The sequence below is a fragment of the Neophocaena asiaeorientalis genome, unplaced genomic scaffold (genome assembly GCF_003031525.2).
Source record: "Neophocaena asiaeorientalis asiaeorientalis breed wild unplaced genomic scaffold, Neophocaena_asiaeorientalis_V1.1 scaffold123, whole genome shotgun sequence".
NCBI classification, from domain to species: Eukaryota; Metazoa; Chordata; class Mammalia; order Artiodactyla; family Phocoenidae; genus Neophocaena; species Neophocaena asiaeorientalis.
Window position 1 is genome coordinate 8,917,519 of NW_020173666.1, and position 18,352 is coordinate 8,935,870.

The 18,352-nt window shown below is 41.2% G+C and overlaps 1 protein-coding gene across 5 annotated transcripts in view; it reads right to left on the reverse strand.

Annotated features, from left to right (window-relative positions):
• The window catches only part of CNKSR3 (CNKSR family member 3), a 100,896-nt gene that overhangs the window by 36,388 nt on the left and 46,156 nt on the right, over positions 1-18,352 (reverse strand). For 2 of the 5 annotated variants that reach the window (XM_024748030.1, XM_024748031.1), the window contains exon 2: positions 182-345. The exons of 1 other annotated variant lie outside the window; for it this stretch is intronic. In XM_024748030.1, coding sequence (XP_024603798.1) covers positions 182-345 — 164 coding nt within the window. Of the gene's footprint in view, positions 1-165; positions 346-18,352 lie in introns of all 5 variants that reach the window. 2 more of the 5 variants (XM_024748032.1, XM_024748033.1) reach the window with 1 other exon arrangement.

The following is an 18,352-nucleotide window of genomic DNA, read 5'->3' on the forward strand; positions in this document are numbered from 1 at the left end:
TTGCCAACTCTACCTAGCAAATGATTTCTTTTCTTCCCTTCTGATATTATCTTCAGCTCATGCTCTACTTCCATGGATCATTAAGAAAATGATGATAAGCTAAAGTGTAAAACTGTGGAGATTTAGAAGATGAGATTCTTAAAAACATATGGCGGTACAGATCACCTTTTCCTGAACTAACCAGTGCACAGAGAAGGTCGACAGCCTCCAACACAAGTTCCTGGTGTCCAATTCGTGTGACACCCAGCTCCTCAAGATCCTGATGGGAAATCTGCAGCAGCTGCTCTCCATTTATCTTCTCCCGTTCAAACTTGTAGACATACTGCTGCAGGCAATCATCTAACCCTACCAAAAACAAAAGCAAAAGGGTCCATTATTGTCATTTTTGTTCCTTTACTCAAAAAGATGCCCACATTTAAATCAACCTCAGGAATTGCCAATCATGCTCCACTATTTGATTGTCTATACAATGTATATTCCACCTGAAGGACATCTTTCAAGTGTGTCCTCATCTTTTTAAGTAGATTTTAAATCTAATGCACAGCTTATTTGTACAGCAGAAAGTAACACAACTTTGTAAAGCAATTATACTGGGATAAAAAAAGGTTAAAATGGTCAATTTTATGTGCTGTATCTTTTACCACCTTTAAAAATAAATAATTAAAAATGTTTTATTTTTAAAAATGCAAAAAGAGAAATTTCAAATGGATCCTACACAATTTTTTTTTTTTTTTTGCGGTACGCGGGCCTCTCACTGTCGTGGCCTCTCCCATTGCGGAGCACAGGCTCCGGACGCGCAGGCTCAGCAGCCATAGCTCACGGGCCCAGCCGCTCCACGGCATGTGGGATCTTCTCGGACCGGGGCACGAACCCGTGGCCCCTGCATCGGCAGGCAGACTCTCAACCACTGCGCCACCAGGGAAGCCCTATCCTACACAATTTTGACAGTTACCATCCCATTCCCTTTCAGCTAAAAGAATAAACACTAACCCCTGCTGACTTGAAATGCTAGTTATCTGTGCTAGACATATGTTTGTCTGTTTGCTAATCAGTCTTCCTCTGGAACACCATCCCTCTCCCAGCCCATGTGATCCCAGTGGACTTGCCAATCAAGATGCTTTGCCACAGTGATTGGCCACACTATTCTATCCATCAGCCAGTTATAGGTTCAGGGATGACCATGTGACTCAAGCAGAACCAATCAAAATCTTCCCTGATATTTGATATATGAACATAGGAAGAAAGAGTCCCCTTCTTCCTTTCCAACTACAAGTCATAAAGATACAAACTTGGGGACACTGGCAGTCATTTTTCTGATCAGTTTTACAAAATAAATCTATTCGAGACAAAGAAGATGTCACAGTAATATCCAACATGTCCCTGGATCTAACCCTACTTAAAGATACTTCTAACCCCAGTATTTTTTACTTAAATCAAAATAAATTCCCTTGTTAGCTTAAGCTTATCTGTGTTGAGTTTCTGTCCCTTGCAGCTGAAAAAGTTCTGATGAATACAAGATCTAGAGGAGTAGGTATCAGCAGTGGTACCAGAGAAAGACAATGTTAAATGGGTTAGTTTATGGGAATTTTTCCAGGTCAAATACTACTGCCAACAGTGTTTTAATGCTCTTATATAATGATTAAAATAGGTAATCCTAAAAGAACTTGGGATTCTTTACTCCTGTATAGAGAACTCTCTGGTCAACACGTTAATGGTTTTACTGGAAAATCTTATACTAAATTAGTTGATCTATTTAAGCCCCAAAATAAAAGCCACCTTAGTGTTTTAAAAGGTAGATTTATATAAATTCAATCCCAACACAAAGGATGAAAACTCAATTTAACTAGAATAAAGTATGTGGAAGGCATGCTGCTGTCCCCTTCCCACCCAAACACACAAGCACACACACACATACACACACACACTTCATTTAACTCTCACGAAAGCTCTCTATGCGGGTACTCTGAACCAGGAAAAGCAGACGTAGGTCCGGCACTCACTTCTGGCAATACTAAGGTCCACGCATCTCAAAATCTGATATCCTAGGCTAAACGATATCTCTGCCCCACTTTTTTGAAAGTTTTGAAAGCGGCAAAAGCTTTCACCTCCTGGTAAGATGTAGAAAGAGGAGCAATGTCCTGATAACCGTTTGGGACGATCAAATAAATACAGGAAGAGGAGATTAAGAAAAAATTAATTTCATGATAACTATTCAGAACCAACCCATCCTCCCTGAAGGGACATGTGTCTATCAGAGGGGATCTGTCACACAGCAGCACGGTTGGGGACACTGATATAAACTCAGCTCTACTTTGATGGCCTCGAGCCACAAGTGGCCTCCATGGCATGTGAGTTGAGCAGGCAGTCCACAGGCATGGAGTGTCACGCCACTGGGGCAGCCGGGGGCAGCTGCACAGAATCCAGCTGCAGTAGTCAACAGTGACAAGGGCCAAAAGCCAAGGAGAGCCTCCTTACAACTTTATTCCCATTTCATAGATGACTAAATTAGGGCTCGTGTAAGTGGCATAACTTGTCCATAGTCACATAGCTGGTAAGATGCCAAGAGAAGGATTTTGTCAGCCATTTTCTTCAGCTCAATACAGAAGAGCTCAAATTCAAATCAAGGTTTGTTGACACAAGCCCTGATCCTTTTGCATTCTACCCTGCAAACATGAGGTTATAAAAATTCCTCTCCAAACACCTTCCTAAATCAGCAGTAAGGGCTAATTACAAAACAGTTATTATTAAAATAGAATCATGGAAACCTAGAGGTACTTAAAAGATACTTCACGTTTTACTAAATCCAAAAAATTGGGAAAGTATGGACAAAAGACTAATTACTATGAATTTTGCCCTAAATGACTTAGCCAGATTTAAGCCAGATCGAACCAATATCTTACAATCTCCCCTCCTTCAGAAGGTTCTCTTCCTTTGCCTACTTTTAAGCTTTAAAAGGAATTTTTGTTTTAACTTGTCATAAAAATTTAAGACAACTATATTGTACATTTCAACCCTGTCATGGCTGAATTGATCTTCCTAAGATTCATTTGTTGAAGTTCTAATCAGCAATACAATACCTCAGAACACCACTGTATTTGGAGGTAGTGTCTTTAGAGGTGATTAAGTTAAATGAGGTCATATGGATGAGCCCAAACCCAATATGACTGAGTCCTTATAAGAAGAGGAGACACACATACACAGACAAGAACATGTAAAGACACAGGGAGAAGAAGGTAGCTACAAGCCAAGGAGAGAGGCCTCAGAAGAAACCATCTCTGCTAACACTGTGATCTCAGACTTCTAGCCTCCAGAATTTCAAGAAAATAAATTCCTGTCATTTCAGCCACCCAGTCTGTGCTACTTTGTTACGACAGCCCTAACAAACCAACACAAACCTAATAACACTTTATTTCATGTTCATCCACATGCGATAAACTCTTTCCTAAAATAAAAAAGGCCCAATGACCAAAAGAATTGCAATTCATGTTTACTGTGCCAAGCAAGTTCTTTGCTCAAAATACGAGAACAAAACCAACTCATATTAGTTGTCATGTGCAGAATAAACCAGTCCATTAAGTGTAAAGTGAAGGAACCATGCACGATGGATGTTCATAAAATTTCACCCTTGAATAATAAGCAGAAATAAAGATGAGACCAGATTTCTCTTTTTTTTTTGCGGTACGCGGGCCTCTCACTGTTGTGGCCTCTCCCGTTGCGCAGCACAGGCTCCGGACGCGCAGGCTCAGCGGCCATGGCTCACGGGCCCAGTCGCTCCGCGGCATGTGGGATCTTCCCGGACCGGGGCACGAACCCGTGTCCCCTGCATCGGCAGGCGGACTCTCAACCACTGCGCCACCAGGGAAGCCCCAGATTTCTCTTTTAACTATGAAAAGTTTCACTGAAGAAACAGGATTTCAGAAATAGCTTCAGTGCATTAAGGAAGTATTTCAGACACAGAGAAGAAGGTTGAGATGAAAGGTGTGATGAAGTTTCTGGATAGGACAAGAGGGAACTGAACAAAACAGCAGAACATTTGCCTGAGAAAAGGCAAGAATCTCCTTGAAGATTCTGAGGAATATAAATGGTCTGATCTCAACTAATCAGAAGATCCCTGAGATGTAGGAGAATTACCAAGTAGAAACACCGTGTTGCTACCTACCCAAATACAGAATCTAGAGTGGCTTAAAGACTTTCCCTTATGGAAGCAGCCTAAATGCCCGTCCACAGATGAATGGATAAAGAAGATGTGATATACATATACAATGGCATATTACTCAGCCATAAAAATGAATGAACTAATGCCATTTGCGGCAACATGGATGGACCTTGAGATTATCATACTACGCAAAGTAAGTCAGACAAAGACGAATATCGCATGATATCACTTATATATGGAATCTAAAAAAATGACAGAAATGAATTTTGAAACAAACTCACAGACAAAGAAAACAAATTTATGGTTACCAAAGGGGAAGGGGTGGGGAGAGATAAATTAGGAGCTTGGGATTAGCAGATAAACACTACTATATATAAAATAGATAAGCAACAAGGTCCTACTGTATAGCACAGGGAACTATATTCAATATCTTGTAATAACCTATAATGGAAAAGACTCTGGAGAGGAATAGAAATACATATATATATATATGTATATATAACTGAATTACTTTGCTAAACACCTGAAACTAACACAACACTGTAAATCAACTATACTTCAATAAAAAATTTAAAAAGTAAACAGAATTTCCCCTCAAGGGACATGTCTCTTGAATACGCTAAGTTTTAAATAGTATTGTCTCCAGTTTTATTATTCCAATACAAGATGGCCTATTGTTCAGTTATCCTATTGTTTAGAATACAATTACACATTTATAAACAGCCAAATCAAACTATTACGCAGTCCCACGAAGGAGGGGAAAATCCCCAATTTCAAATAAACTGGTTTTAGAATTTGTAATACACAGTACACTTTAACCTATTTGTCAAATGTATCTATTTACCAGTTCTTTGCTTCAAGGAACTTACTGAAAGTCTAGCAGCGCTGAGAGAAACACAGAATTAAATAAAATTAGATTAAACACATTCCATTTACACAAATTAAACACATAATTCAATGTGAAAAGAATCAGGAAGGCAAAGGACAGGGAGTTCCCACAGAATGGAAGCAGCAGGGAGAGACAGCCAGACTTCCTCCCCTCTTCCCAAACCTGTAAATGACCCTAAAATTTCAGAGAAATCCCAAAGGCAAAGAGGAAAAAACAAAAGAAATATCTTACGATTTTTAAAAATACTATTTTATAATTTATATCAGAATGCAACAGGGCAGTGGTTAAGAGCCTGAGTTCCAATCTCAATCCTACTTCTTGCTAACTGGGTACCTGGGGCAAGTTACCCAGCTGGCTCATTTGTAAAACAGAGATAATAACACTACCTACTACACAGATCTGTGATGAAAATTAAGTGTTAATAGTTATAAAGAGCTTAGAACATTATGCAGCAAATAATTACATATATCGTTCGATTAAAAAAGTGATTTATTCAGGTCGTCAGTCCCCTCGGTGTTCAAAACAAAAGTTGCTAGAGAGACACACAAAGTCGCAAAAGCTTAGGTGGCCCCCTCTGGAACAGCATAAATTGGAGATAAAATAAAATCTCAACAGCCTTTGTTATTAGCTTCCCCAGAATATATTCCCAAATTTGGTAGCTTACCGTTATCATTGATCCTACCTAAAAATGTTTTAGGATTTATATTGGAATACAAGCACCATGAAAGTAGAGTCTTCATTTTTATTCATTGCTATTCCCCAGCATCTAGAACATTGCTGGTACACAATGTTTGTGAAATAAATAACTGAATGCATCAGAAAGACAAAGAACTTCATGTTCTTACCAACGCACAAGTCACCTGATTTTATTTTCCCCACACAAGTGAGTAACTAAAATTAACAGAACTACTGATTGTGATATCAGGGTATTTGTTGCAAGTTTCAATGTTTCAAGATTAAAGGAGGTCATTTCTATACTGGGAAATATTATAAACAAAATGAAACCCCAAAACAAAACTCCAATCTTTGACAAGATACTTGCTCTGTACTAAGGATTAGTTTTTATTAACTAATTAATTCTCCAAAATGTGGAAACGATTGTGTACATGAAGATTAAGACATGAGAGTAAATGCCCCAGTGCAAAAACTCTAGAGCTATTCCCTTCTAATTTTCTGTACGAGACTGAAATCAGATTGTTGACTAGATCAGCCTCTGTCCTGGCAGGTGTGGCCCATGAGAAAGATGTCCCAAAGCTATGCTTTCAGCCTATAGGCTCAAGTCAGCAAAACCTCTAATTCCACAAAGACGGTGAGCCCAGAGTTGTTCTGACAGCCCTTCACACCAAGTACTTTGATCACTAAAGTATTTTTAACCACAGGATTTTGCTTTATTTTGCTATGTTTTAAAGGAAATGTGTTGGTGTCCCGGTTCAAGATGGGGGAGTAGAAGGACATGCGCTCACTCCCTCTTGCAAGAGCACCAGAATCACAACTAACTGCTGAACAGTCATCGACAGGAAGACACTGGAACTAACCAGAAAAGATACCCCACATCCAAAGACAAAGGAGAAGCCGCAATGAGGCGGTAGGAAGGGCACAGTCACAGTAAAATCAAATCCCATTACCGCCGGGTTGTGTGACTCACAGACTGGAGAACACATACCACAGAAGTCCACCCACTGGAGTGAAGGTTCTGAGCCCCACAGCAAGGTTCCCAACCTGGGGGTCTGGCAACGGGAGGAGAAATTCCCAGAGAATCAGACTTTGGAGGCTAGCAAAAAATACACCAGAAGGAATCAATAGCAGAATAACTGAGGCAGAAGAACAGATAAGTGACCTGGAAGACAGAATGGCGGAATTCACTGCCATGGAACAGAATAAAGAAAAAAGAATGAAAAGAAATGAAGACAGCCTAAGAGACCTCTGGGACAACATTAAATGCACCAACATTCACATTACAGCAGTCCCAGAAGGAGAAGAGAGAGAGAAAGGACCCAAGAAAATATTTGAAGAGATTATAGTCAAAAACTTCCCTAACATGGGAAGGGAAATAGCCACCCAAGTCCAGGAAGTGCAGAGAGTCCCAGGCAGGATAAACACAAGGAGAAACACGCTGAGACACACAGTAATCAAATTGACAAAATCAAAGACAAAGAAAAATTATTAAAAGCAGCAAGGGAAAAATGACAAATAACATACAAGGGAACTCCCATAAGATTAACAGCTTATTGCTCAGCAGAAATTAAAAAGCCAGAGGGAGTGGCACGATATATTTAAAGTGATGAAGGGGAAGAACCTACAACCAAGATTACTCTACCGGCAAGGATCTCATTCAGACTCGATGGAGAAGTCAAGAGCTTTACAGACAAGCAAAAGCAAAGAGAATTCAGCACCACCAAATGAGCTCTACAACAAATGCTAAAGGAACTTCTCTAAGTGGGAAACACAAGAGAAGAAAAGGACCCACAAAAACAAACCCAAAACAATTAAGGAAATGGTCATAGGAACATATATATAGATAATTACCTTAAACGTGAATGGATTAAATGCTCCAACCAAAAGACACAGGCTTGCTGAATGGATACAAAAACAAGACACATATATATGCTGTGTACAAGAGACCCACTTCAGACCTAGGGACACATACAGACTGAAAGTGAGGGGATGGAAAAAGATATTCCATGCAAATGGAAATCAAAAGAAAGCTGAAGTAGCAATTCTCATATCAGACAAAACAGACTTTAAAATAAAGACTATTACAAGAGAAAGAGAAGGACACTACATAATGATCAAGGGATCAATCCAAGAAGAAGATATAACAATGATAAATATTTATGCACCCAACATAGGAGCACCTCAATACATAAGGCAAATGCTAACAGCTATAAAAGAGGAAATCAATAGTAACACAATAATAGTGGGGGTCTTTAATACCTCACTCACACCAATGGACAGATCATCCAAACAGAAAAGTAATAAGGAAGCACAAGCTTTAAATGACACAATAGACCAGATAGATTTAATTGGTATTTATCAGACATTCCATCCAAACACAGATTACACTTTCTTGTCACACGGAACATTCTCCAGGATAGATCACATCCTGGGTCACAAATCAAGCCTCAGTAAATTTAAGAAAATTGAAATCATATCAAGCATCTTTTCTAACCACAACACTATGAGATTAGAAATGAATTACAGGGAAAAAAACGTAAAGAACACATACACATGGAGGAGGTTAAACAATACGTTACTAAATAACCACAGATCACTGAAGAAATCAAAGACGAAATCAAAAAATACCTAGAGACAAATGACAATGAAAACACAACGATCCAAAACCTATGGGTGGAGCAAAAGCAGTTCTAAGAGGTAAGTTTACAGCTATACAAGCCTACCTCAAGAAACAAGAAAAATCTCAAATGAACAATCTAACCTTACACCTAAAGGAACTAGAGAAAGAAGAACAAACAAACCCCAAAATTAGCAGGAGAAAAGAAATCATAAAGATCACAGCAAAAATAAATGAAATAGAAACAAAGAAAACAATAGCAAAGATAAATAAAAGCAAAAGCTGGTTCTTGGAGAAGATAAACAAAATTGATAAACCATTAGTCAGACTCATCAAGAAAAAGAAACAAAATGGATAAACCATTAGTCAGACTCAAGAAAAAGAGGGAGAGGACTCAAATCAATAAAGTTAGAATTGAAAAAGAAGTTACAACAGACACTGCAGAAATACAAAGCATCCTAAGAGACTACTGCAAGCAACTCTATGCCAATAAAATGGGTAACCTGGAAGAAATGGACAAATTCTTGGAAAGGTATAACCTTCCAAGACTGAACCAGGAAGAAATAGAAAATATGAACAGATCAATCACAAGTAATGAAATTGAAACTGTGATTAAAAATCTTCCAACCAACAAAAGTCCAGGACCAGAGGGCTTCACAGGTGAATTTTATCAAACATTTAGAGAATAGCTAGCACCTATCCTTCTCAAACTCTTCCAAAAAATTGCAGAGGAAGGAACACTCCCAAACTCATTCTATGAGGCCACCATCATCATGATACCAAAACCAAAGATGTTACAAAAAAGAAAATTACAGGCCAATAACCCTGATGAACATAGATGCAAAAATCCTCAACAAAATACTAGCAAACAGAATCCAACAACACATTAAAAGGATCATACACCATGATCAAGTGGGATTTATCCCAGGGATGCAAGGATTCTTCAATATACGCAAATCAATGGGATACACCATATTAAGAAATTGAAGAATAAAAACCATATGATCATCTCAATAGATGCAGAAAAAGCTTTTGACAAAATTCAACACCCATTTATGATCAAAACTCTCCAGAAAATGGGCATAGAGGGAACCTACCTCAACATAATAAAGGCCATATACAAAAAAAGCACAGCAAACATCATTCTCAATGGTGAAAAACTGAAACCATTTCCTCTAAGATAGGAACAAGACAAGGATGTCCACTCCCACCACTATTATCAACATAGTTTTGGAAGTCCTGGTCACAGCAATCAGAGAAGAAAAAGGAATAAAAGGAACACAAATTGGAAAAGAAGAAGTAAAACTGTCACTGTTTGCAGAGGACATGATACTATACATATAGACTCGTAAAGATGCCACCAGAAAACTACTAGAGCTAATCAATGAATTTGGTAAAGTTTCAGGATATAAAATTAATGCACAGATATCTCTTGCATTCCTATATACTAATGATGAAAAATATTAAAGAGAAATTAAGGAAACACTCTCATTTACCATTGCAACAAAAAGAATAAAATACCTAGGAATAAACCTACCTAGGGAGACAAAAGACCTGTATGCAGAAAACTATAATACACTGATGAAAGAAATTAAAGATGATACCAACAGATGGAAGATATACTATCCAAGATATATGTTCTTGGATTGGAAGAATCAATATTGTGAAAATGACTATACCACCCAAAGCAATCTACAGATTCAATGAAATCCCTATCAAATTACCAATGGAATTTTTTACAGAACTAGAACAAAAAATCTTAAAATTTGTATGGAGACACAAAAGACCCCGAATAGCCAAAGCAGTCTTGAGGGAGAAAAACGGAGCTGGAGAAATCAGACCTCCTGACTTCAGACTATACTACAAAGCTACAGTAATCAAGACAATATGGTACTGGCACAAAAACAGAAATATAGATCAATGGAACAGGATAGAAAGCCCAGAGATAAACCCACGCACCTATGGGCAACTAATCTATGACAAAGGAGGCAAGGATATACAATGGAGAAAAGGTAGTCTCTTCAATAAGTGGTGCTGGGAAAACTGGACAGCTACATGTAAAAGAATGAAATTAGAACACTCCCTAACACCATAGACAAAAATAAACTCAAAATGGATTAAAGACCTAAATGTAAGGCCAGATATTATGAAACTCTTAGAGGAAAGCATAGGAAGAACACTCTTTGACATAAATCACAGCAGTATCTTTTTTGATACACCTCCTAGAGTAATGGAAATAAAAACAAAAATAAACAAATCGGACCTAACGAAACTTAAACGCTTTTGCAAAGCAAAAGAAACTACAGACAAGACAAAAAGACAACCCTCAAAATGGCAGAAAATATTTGCAAACAAATGAACGGACAAAGGATTAATCTCCAAAATATATAAACAGCTCATGCAGCTCAATATTAAAAAAACAACAATCCAGTCCAAAAATGGGCAGAAAACCTAAGTAGACATTTCTCCAAAGAAGACATACAGATGACCAAGAAGCACATGAAAAGCTGCTCAACATCACTATTAGAGAAATGCAAATCAAAACTACAGTGAGGTATCACCTCACACCAGTTAGAATGGGCATCATCATCAGAAAATCTACAAGCAACAAATGCTGGAGAGGGTGTGGAGAAAAGGGAACCCTCTTGAACCGTTGGTGGGAATGTAAATTGATACAGCCACTATGGAGAACAGTAGGGAGGTTCCTTAAAAAACTGAAAATAGAACTACCATATGGCCCAGCAATCCCATTACTGGGCATATACCCTGAGAAAACCATAATTCAAAAAGACACACGCACCCCCAGTGTTCATTGCAGCACTATTTACAATAGCCAGGTCATGGAAGCCACCTAAATGCCCGACAGACAAATGGATAAAGAAGATGTGGTACATATATACAATGGAATATTACTCAGCCATAAAAAGGAACGAAACTGAGTCATTTGTAGAGACGTGTATGAATCTAGAGACTGTCATACAGAGTGAAGTAAGTCTGAAAGAGAAAAACAAATACCGTATATTAACACATATATGTGGAACCTAGAAAAATGGTACAGATCATCCGGTTTGCAGGGTAGAAATAGAGACACAAATGTAGAGAACAAACATGGGCACCAAGGGGGGAAAGTGGCAGGGGGTGGGGGTGGAGGTGTGATGAATTGGACGATTGGGATTGACATGTATACACTGATGTGTATAAAATGGATGACTAATAAGAACCTGCTGTATAAAAAAAATAAGTAAAATAAAATTCAAAAATAAATAAAGTAAATGTGTTGATTCGGAAATCGATCTAACTCATGTTTGTAGATTTGCATCTCATGTAGGTCCCCTAAAAGGGCCACCAAGTGACAGATGATGCAAACAGGGTTTGGGTATACTGTATTCTTTGACTAGGAGAATCAATCACAGATCACACAATTCAATTTAACCCCACAACAGTATGGAGCAATGACCACATACAAGGCACTGTACTGGGGAGGAACCTCCAATGCAAAGGAGATGAACATTTAGCAGGAGGTCAGTTCTTGACGATCTGAACCAAAGGGAAGGAAGCAAGGCTTGGGTGGAACATTTACATCGCATTACAATATTCTCGGAATTCCCAACACTTCTAAAAACATTAAATGGTTAAGGAGCTGACATCAAAACTCCTCCGCCTTCTCAACTTACTGACACTCCTGATTCAATGTATTATAACGTCTCCCCAAAATTCAGAAGGGTGGTCTACTGTTCGGACCTCCAAGTATCTTTTTGTGAAGTGAGACACGCAACTCTACCCTAGAATGACTTTCTTTGTCACCCCGTTTTGTTGAAGTCTGTAGGCCTTAATTTTAAAACTAGCTGATAGGGGACTTCCCTGGTGATCCAGTGGCTAAGACTCTGCCTTCCCAATGTAGGGGACCCAGGTTCAATCCCTGATCAGGGAACTAGATCCCACATGCCACAACTAAGAGTTCACACGCCGCAATGAAAAGATCCTGCATGCAGAAACGAAGATCCCGTGTACTGCAGCTAAGACCCGGCGCAGCCAAATAAATAAATAAATATTAAAAAACAAAACAAAAACAAAAAACTATCTGATAAAACTGGTTTAAGTATAGCAGTATGAATTCAGGCAATAACACCATGTTTGAAACACAGGGTGTACTGAGTTTTAGCTCCATAACGTTGAAGGATTGAGGAATTCTTTCTGCCTGGTCAGACGGGCCCCTGACCCACTGGCCTTTCCTAAGGAGTCAAAACTACAATCAGTGTCTCCAGGAAGAACGGTGAAGGGGGGAGTCTGTTACCAACCAGGGTTCTTGGCCTCCTTAATCAACAGAAATTGATCAGAGGCCAGACAAAAAATTCAGGCAAGGCTTTATTGGGGCCCCTGCTGCAGCACGGGGAGCAAAAACAAGTAACAGGTTCCCTTGCTCACTCCCGGAGGTGGGGCCAGCTGGTTCCTTATATAGGGTGAGGGTGGGGGCGGGTCCAGAGGGATGGGCTGGAGGTGGGGCTTAGGTGTTTTGCCCGCCCCTTTGGAGGGGTTGAGTGCAGGGGGCATGCGCAGTGCCCTGCTTTTGCTCCCGGCTCTTCAGAAGCAGCTGTTGGGTTTTTGCTCTTTTTGTATCTTGTCCAGAATCTGCCCCAGCTGCGCATGCACGCAGTTCTTTTTAGTCCCTTGTAGCTTCTTTGTATTCTGTTGCCCGAGGAGACGTGTGTCCAGGTGCAGGCGCTGAAGCAAAGGGTCCCAGGTCCCAGCCTGTCTCAGCCCCAGCGGCAGCCTGAGACAAAAGGACACACCCAGCTGTGCCGCTGCCTTTGCAGCTGCTGAGACCCCTGATGGAAGCACAGTTCCTCCCTCTGGATATGGAAGGACCCAATTTCCTCACAAGCCATCCTCTTTCTCCCGTGTCAGAATATCCTGTGTGCACTCTGAGGGGAGGAAACTGCAGCCATGACCTCCCTTCTTCAGCTCAGGATCCGCCACCGATCTCAAAAGGACAAGGAGTAGCAAGAAAAGCAAAATGAACTGCACACCGAAGGTAACACAAGCCCAAGCCAACTATCAAAAACGGTGAATTGATGTTGCTAATCAAATGATGACCAGATCTAAGAGAACTACTAGAAATACGGTGTCACATCTCATGATGTAACATCCTAATGTTAATGAAGAATCACACATTAAACATACATTTGCCTTGTGATTTTTAAAAAATATTTCTTACCCTTTGGATATGCCTAATTCTTATGTTAGGTTTTAGTCCAGTAGAATGTGTGTATTACTTAGAGATAAATGTCTACGTACTGTCAGTGTGTGCCCGCAAATATTTTACTTATGGAAAAGCACGATCAAAGATCTGAACGCGAGGCTTCCCTGGTGGCGCAGTGGTTGAGAGTCCGCCTGCCGATGCAGCGGACACGGGTTCGTGCCCCGGTTTGGGAAGATCCCACATGCCGTGGAGCGGCGGGGCCCGTGAGCCATGGCCGCTGAGCCTGTGCGTCCGGAGCCTGTGCTCCGCAAACAGGAGAGGCCACAGCAGTGAGAGGCCCGTGTACCGCAAAAAAAAAATAAAATTAAATTTAAAAAACCTGAAGGCTACAGAGCTATAGAGTGATGCGTTCCAAATTCTGCTCTCTAATCTAAAACTCGACACAGTTCAAACCTAAACTCATCCTTCTCATCAAGCCTGCCTCTCCCCCATTTTCCTTATTTTGGTCAATGACCCCAAGGCGTACAGAGCTGTCCAGCCAGAAAGTGGAAGCCGTCCGCCTCCTCCTCCAGATTCTTCATCCCCAGGACTTCAAGTCTTCAGGGTTTTGAGTTCTCTCCATCTTAATGTTGAGTACCCCTCCACTAGATCTCCTCCGTCTTGTCTTACTGTCACAGCTGCCCAGGTTTCTACAATCATCCAGAAACTGGTTCCCATGCTCAGTCCCTCCTTCCTCTTGGTTCGTCCTCCACAATCTCACCTGAGCAAAACCATCCCCTCCTTGACAGAGCGAAATCTCTGAGCTTAGCTGGGCATTCCAAGGCCTTGAGGACCTGCTGTCTGCCAAACGCCTCTACAATCCCACTTTTCTATAACATTCATCTTTCTGGTGAGGATGTAGAAAAACGCCCATTTCGCTGAGTTTCTCCAAAAGGAACAAAGGTGTAACTCACAGATCAGCAAATACAGCGCATGGGCCAAATCCAGCCCACTGCCCGGTTTTGGAGGTAAAGTTTTATGGGAACACAGCCACGCTCTTTTGTTTACATATTGTCTCTGGCTGCTTTTGAGACACAATAACAGAACTGAGTAACTGAGACAGAGACCAAATGCCCACAAGGCCTAAAATACTTACTATCTGGCCTTCTAGAGAAAAGGTGTGCAAAGCCTTGGTATAACTAACAGCAGCAAGGAGTACAGAGTGATGGTAAATCTGCCAACTGGAAAAACAGACTAGACTGGGAATGAAGTGAATCTGATTGTTTCTTTTCTTTTGATATTTTTGAAAGAATCATTTAATATAATTACACTGAATTAAAAAGCAGAGAAAATGTTATCTCCTTCCCTCCCTCCCCCCAAAAATCCTGAACATGTTTTAGGAGACCCCTTATAACTTTTTATCCACTTTGTATATAATAAAACGCACCAATTTTCAGTCGATGAGTTTTGACTAATACATACAGCCGTGTAACCACAGCACAATCATGATATGAACACTTCTGTCACCCCAGTCAGTTCCCTTGTGCCCTCTTGCTGTGTCAGTTCTTTCCCTACGGCCCCTGCAGCCAATAACCTGCTTTCTAATGAAGGGAACCTGATTTCTTAGTCTGGCTTTAGTCCATGTCCTGCCATGCACAACACTGGCTAAACCACTTACTTCCGGTTCTTGGGCCCCTCGAGTGAACTAACAGGCTTCCTTTAAAACTGACACCCACATACACTACTGCTCGCTGCTCTGATTTTCTCAGTCATCCTGCCAGGCTTCTGGTTAAATATAATTTGAAGAAAGGGGACAACAACTAAATTCACTGTCTGAAAAGCAGGTTAAAAGAACTCTCAGTACCTTTCAGATCTGAAAGTCTACACTTCTCCACTCTTAGTATGTTACCTGTACTTACAATTGCAGAGTACGAAGAAGGAAATAAACTGCCCAGAAACCTAAATCCCAAACCTCCTCAGAGCCAAAAACGATTAGCAAATGAATGAACTTGGTCCTGAGAAAAACTCTGTCAGGTCTTCTGCCCTGATTAGAGCTGTGAGCATGTGAAGTCGTTGCTGAGGCCTCCCGCTGCCTTCAAAGCAGAAGCTGCGTGAAATCCAAACACAACCACAGATCCAGCCGCGAGGACCCTGGAAGCTCAATTAAGAACCAACAAAGCCTCTTCACTGTGTTTATGGAAGGAGCAACCGATTTGAAGGAGGAGGAACGCGCGGCTGTCCATCTGGGGTGGGGAGGAAGGCATCAAGCTGAAAGAACAGAAATGCTGAAGACAAAATAAAAGTCTGTGCTCTTAACCATCTGGGCAAAGCTGGTCTGCACCTCATGGAAGAGCTGCAAGAGAATGCAGCAACATATCCATGGCTTCAAGTTCTTACAAGAAGCAACAAAAAAACAGTACTTTGTTTCTAAAGCAAACTCAACTTTCTTACTAGTTACCAGTGTCTTCTAAGACTTACCTCACTCAGAAGACATCAGAAGATGGAACCAAAAAACAGCTACTCTTTGGGTTTTACTACGTAAGTAGAGGATTTATTACTAAAACAAAACTTGGAAGTAGCAAATATGTCCATGCCAGGATAATTTAAGGAAGTGAAAATAGGAGTTCAAGGATTCAAGCTACCCAGAAAACAAGTCAGATGGACTGCTCTCGTTTGAGGTTTCTGAACTGGGAAGGAATGCATCCCAGCTGAAGATTTTAACCAGGAAAGCCTGGGTTCCAAGTTGAAGGTCTGGCAAACCCACCTGCCGCCCCCCAGCCCTCCACCCACCCAGACTCTGCACAACTTCTGATGCTGTGAAAGGGACCCAGCCTGCCATGCCCCCAGCATCTTGAGTCCAGCCACGAAGGGGAGAAGTGCCCAGAGAGGGGACAGGACAGAAGTTAGTGTTGTCTGAAATCATCTTCTGGATGATCTTTAGACACTGCTCTAAATCACTGGGGAAAAAAAACTGACATGCAAATCACAATCAACCAAAGAACTGAGGGGTCTAAAGACCAGAATTCAGACTATAATGACAGACCTGAATGCTCAGCGTTGAGCTCCTCTTCCCTTACCCCCACCCCCAAAAGGTATCATGAACTTGAAAGATAACACCAAGGGCAGGGAAGAAATTGAACAGTGACGTAGATGTCTGAGGTTGCGTGTGTGTGTATGCGTTGTGTTTGCATAGACGTCCATATACGTACATATCATCGTTGTTATTCAACAAAAACTGCAAACCAAGTTTTCAGATTCTAAAAACAAAAACAAAATTGTGAAGATGAACACAAAGCATGCCACAATACTCTGGTAAAAGAAATGTGTACTTTCCAAGGTCGGTTGTTGTAATTCAGTAACCAAACCATTGTATCCAATTCTGGAACACCTGGACCGAGGGGGGAGGGGGGCAACATGTGAAAGAGGAGGAAAGAATGTCCTTCACCCAGTAAATTGTACTCTCCACCACCCCCAGCACAGTTTATTTTTCCAAAACTATAAATTAGATTTGGTCTAAGAACCAAACATTGGCTACAAGTATTGTCACTGGCATGCCTACTCTGAACCGAAGGAAGAATTAACTAGTTCCGTGGACACGCAGCAAGTTTAAGTTCATAGCACTGCAGACGATCCACTCAGAGTGTGGACCATGCCGTGGCCACGGCAACAAACCTGGAAGCTTCGCCCACTGCTTGGGTGTCATTACTGCCCAGAGGCAAGTTCCATCTTGAGATGAACGTACAATGCATCAATCACCTCCAATTCATCTGGGTCCATCAACATTTCCATGGGAAAACTGCAGTCTATTCAACCATCTACCAGCACTGCACAGTCCAAACAGCTGGGCTGCACAGGAAACTGAACTCCTGCATTGCTAGGGGGCTGCAGGGTTTACAGGGCGCCCGCCCATGCGATGATGTCTCATTGATCCCTGCGAGGAGCCGGGGGAGGATGCTGACCAGGTCATTACTATCTCTACTTTACTGATTGAGGAAACGTAAATGCAGAGCGGGCCTTCCCTGTGACATCATGGCCCTAAAAGGCAGAGCTAAGGCAGAGCCCAAACATCAATGGGGCACCCAAAACCTTGTGGGGTCTGAGGTCATCAATGAAGAAATGGATGGAAAGTGACTTAATTAAGTACATTAATTAAGTACAGACGATGCTTCAGGCACCACGCTGAGCACAGCAGAAATGGTATAAGATATAGTAATTGAAGATCAAAGGACCATAAACGAAACAAGGGAAGGAGCTTAGATTAAGCCCATTTTACAGGCCAGGAGAGTACCTGTGACCATAGAGGTAGAGCGTTTGGGAGCAAGGTCTCTGGAGCCAGACTGCCTGGATTCAGTCCTGCTACTTCCCAGCTGTGTGACCTCATACAAGTAACTTAACCTCTCTGTGCCTCAGTTTTTTCACCCACAAAATGGAGAAGCTAAGAGTACCTACACCTCATGGGGTTATCTGGATGAGTAAATGTGTTAAAATTTGTAAATAAGTTAGTATTCTTAAAGCACTTACAGATATTAGTGATAGGTACGTACTAAGTGCTAGTTAAGTGTTTGTGAAAATACAAAGTTTTTTTTTTGTTTTTTGGGTTTTTTTTTTTTTTGCGGTACGCGGGCCTCTCACTGCTGTGGCCTCTCCCGTTGCGGAGCGCAGGCTCCGGACGCGCAGGCTCAGCAGCCATGGCTCACGGGCCCAGCTGCTCCGCGGCATGTGGGATCTTCCTGGACCGGGGCACGAACCCGCGTCCCCTGCATCGGCAGGCAGACTCCCAACCACCGCGCCACCAGGGAAGCCCACAAAGTGTTAAATTTTTAAAAAAAGAAATGA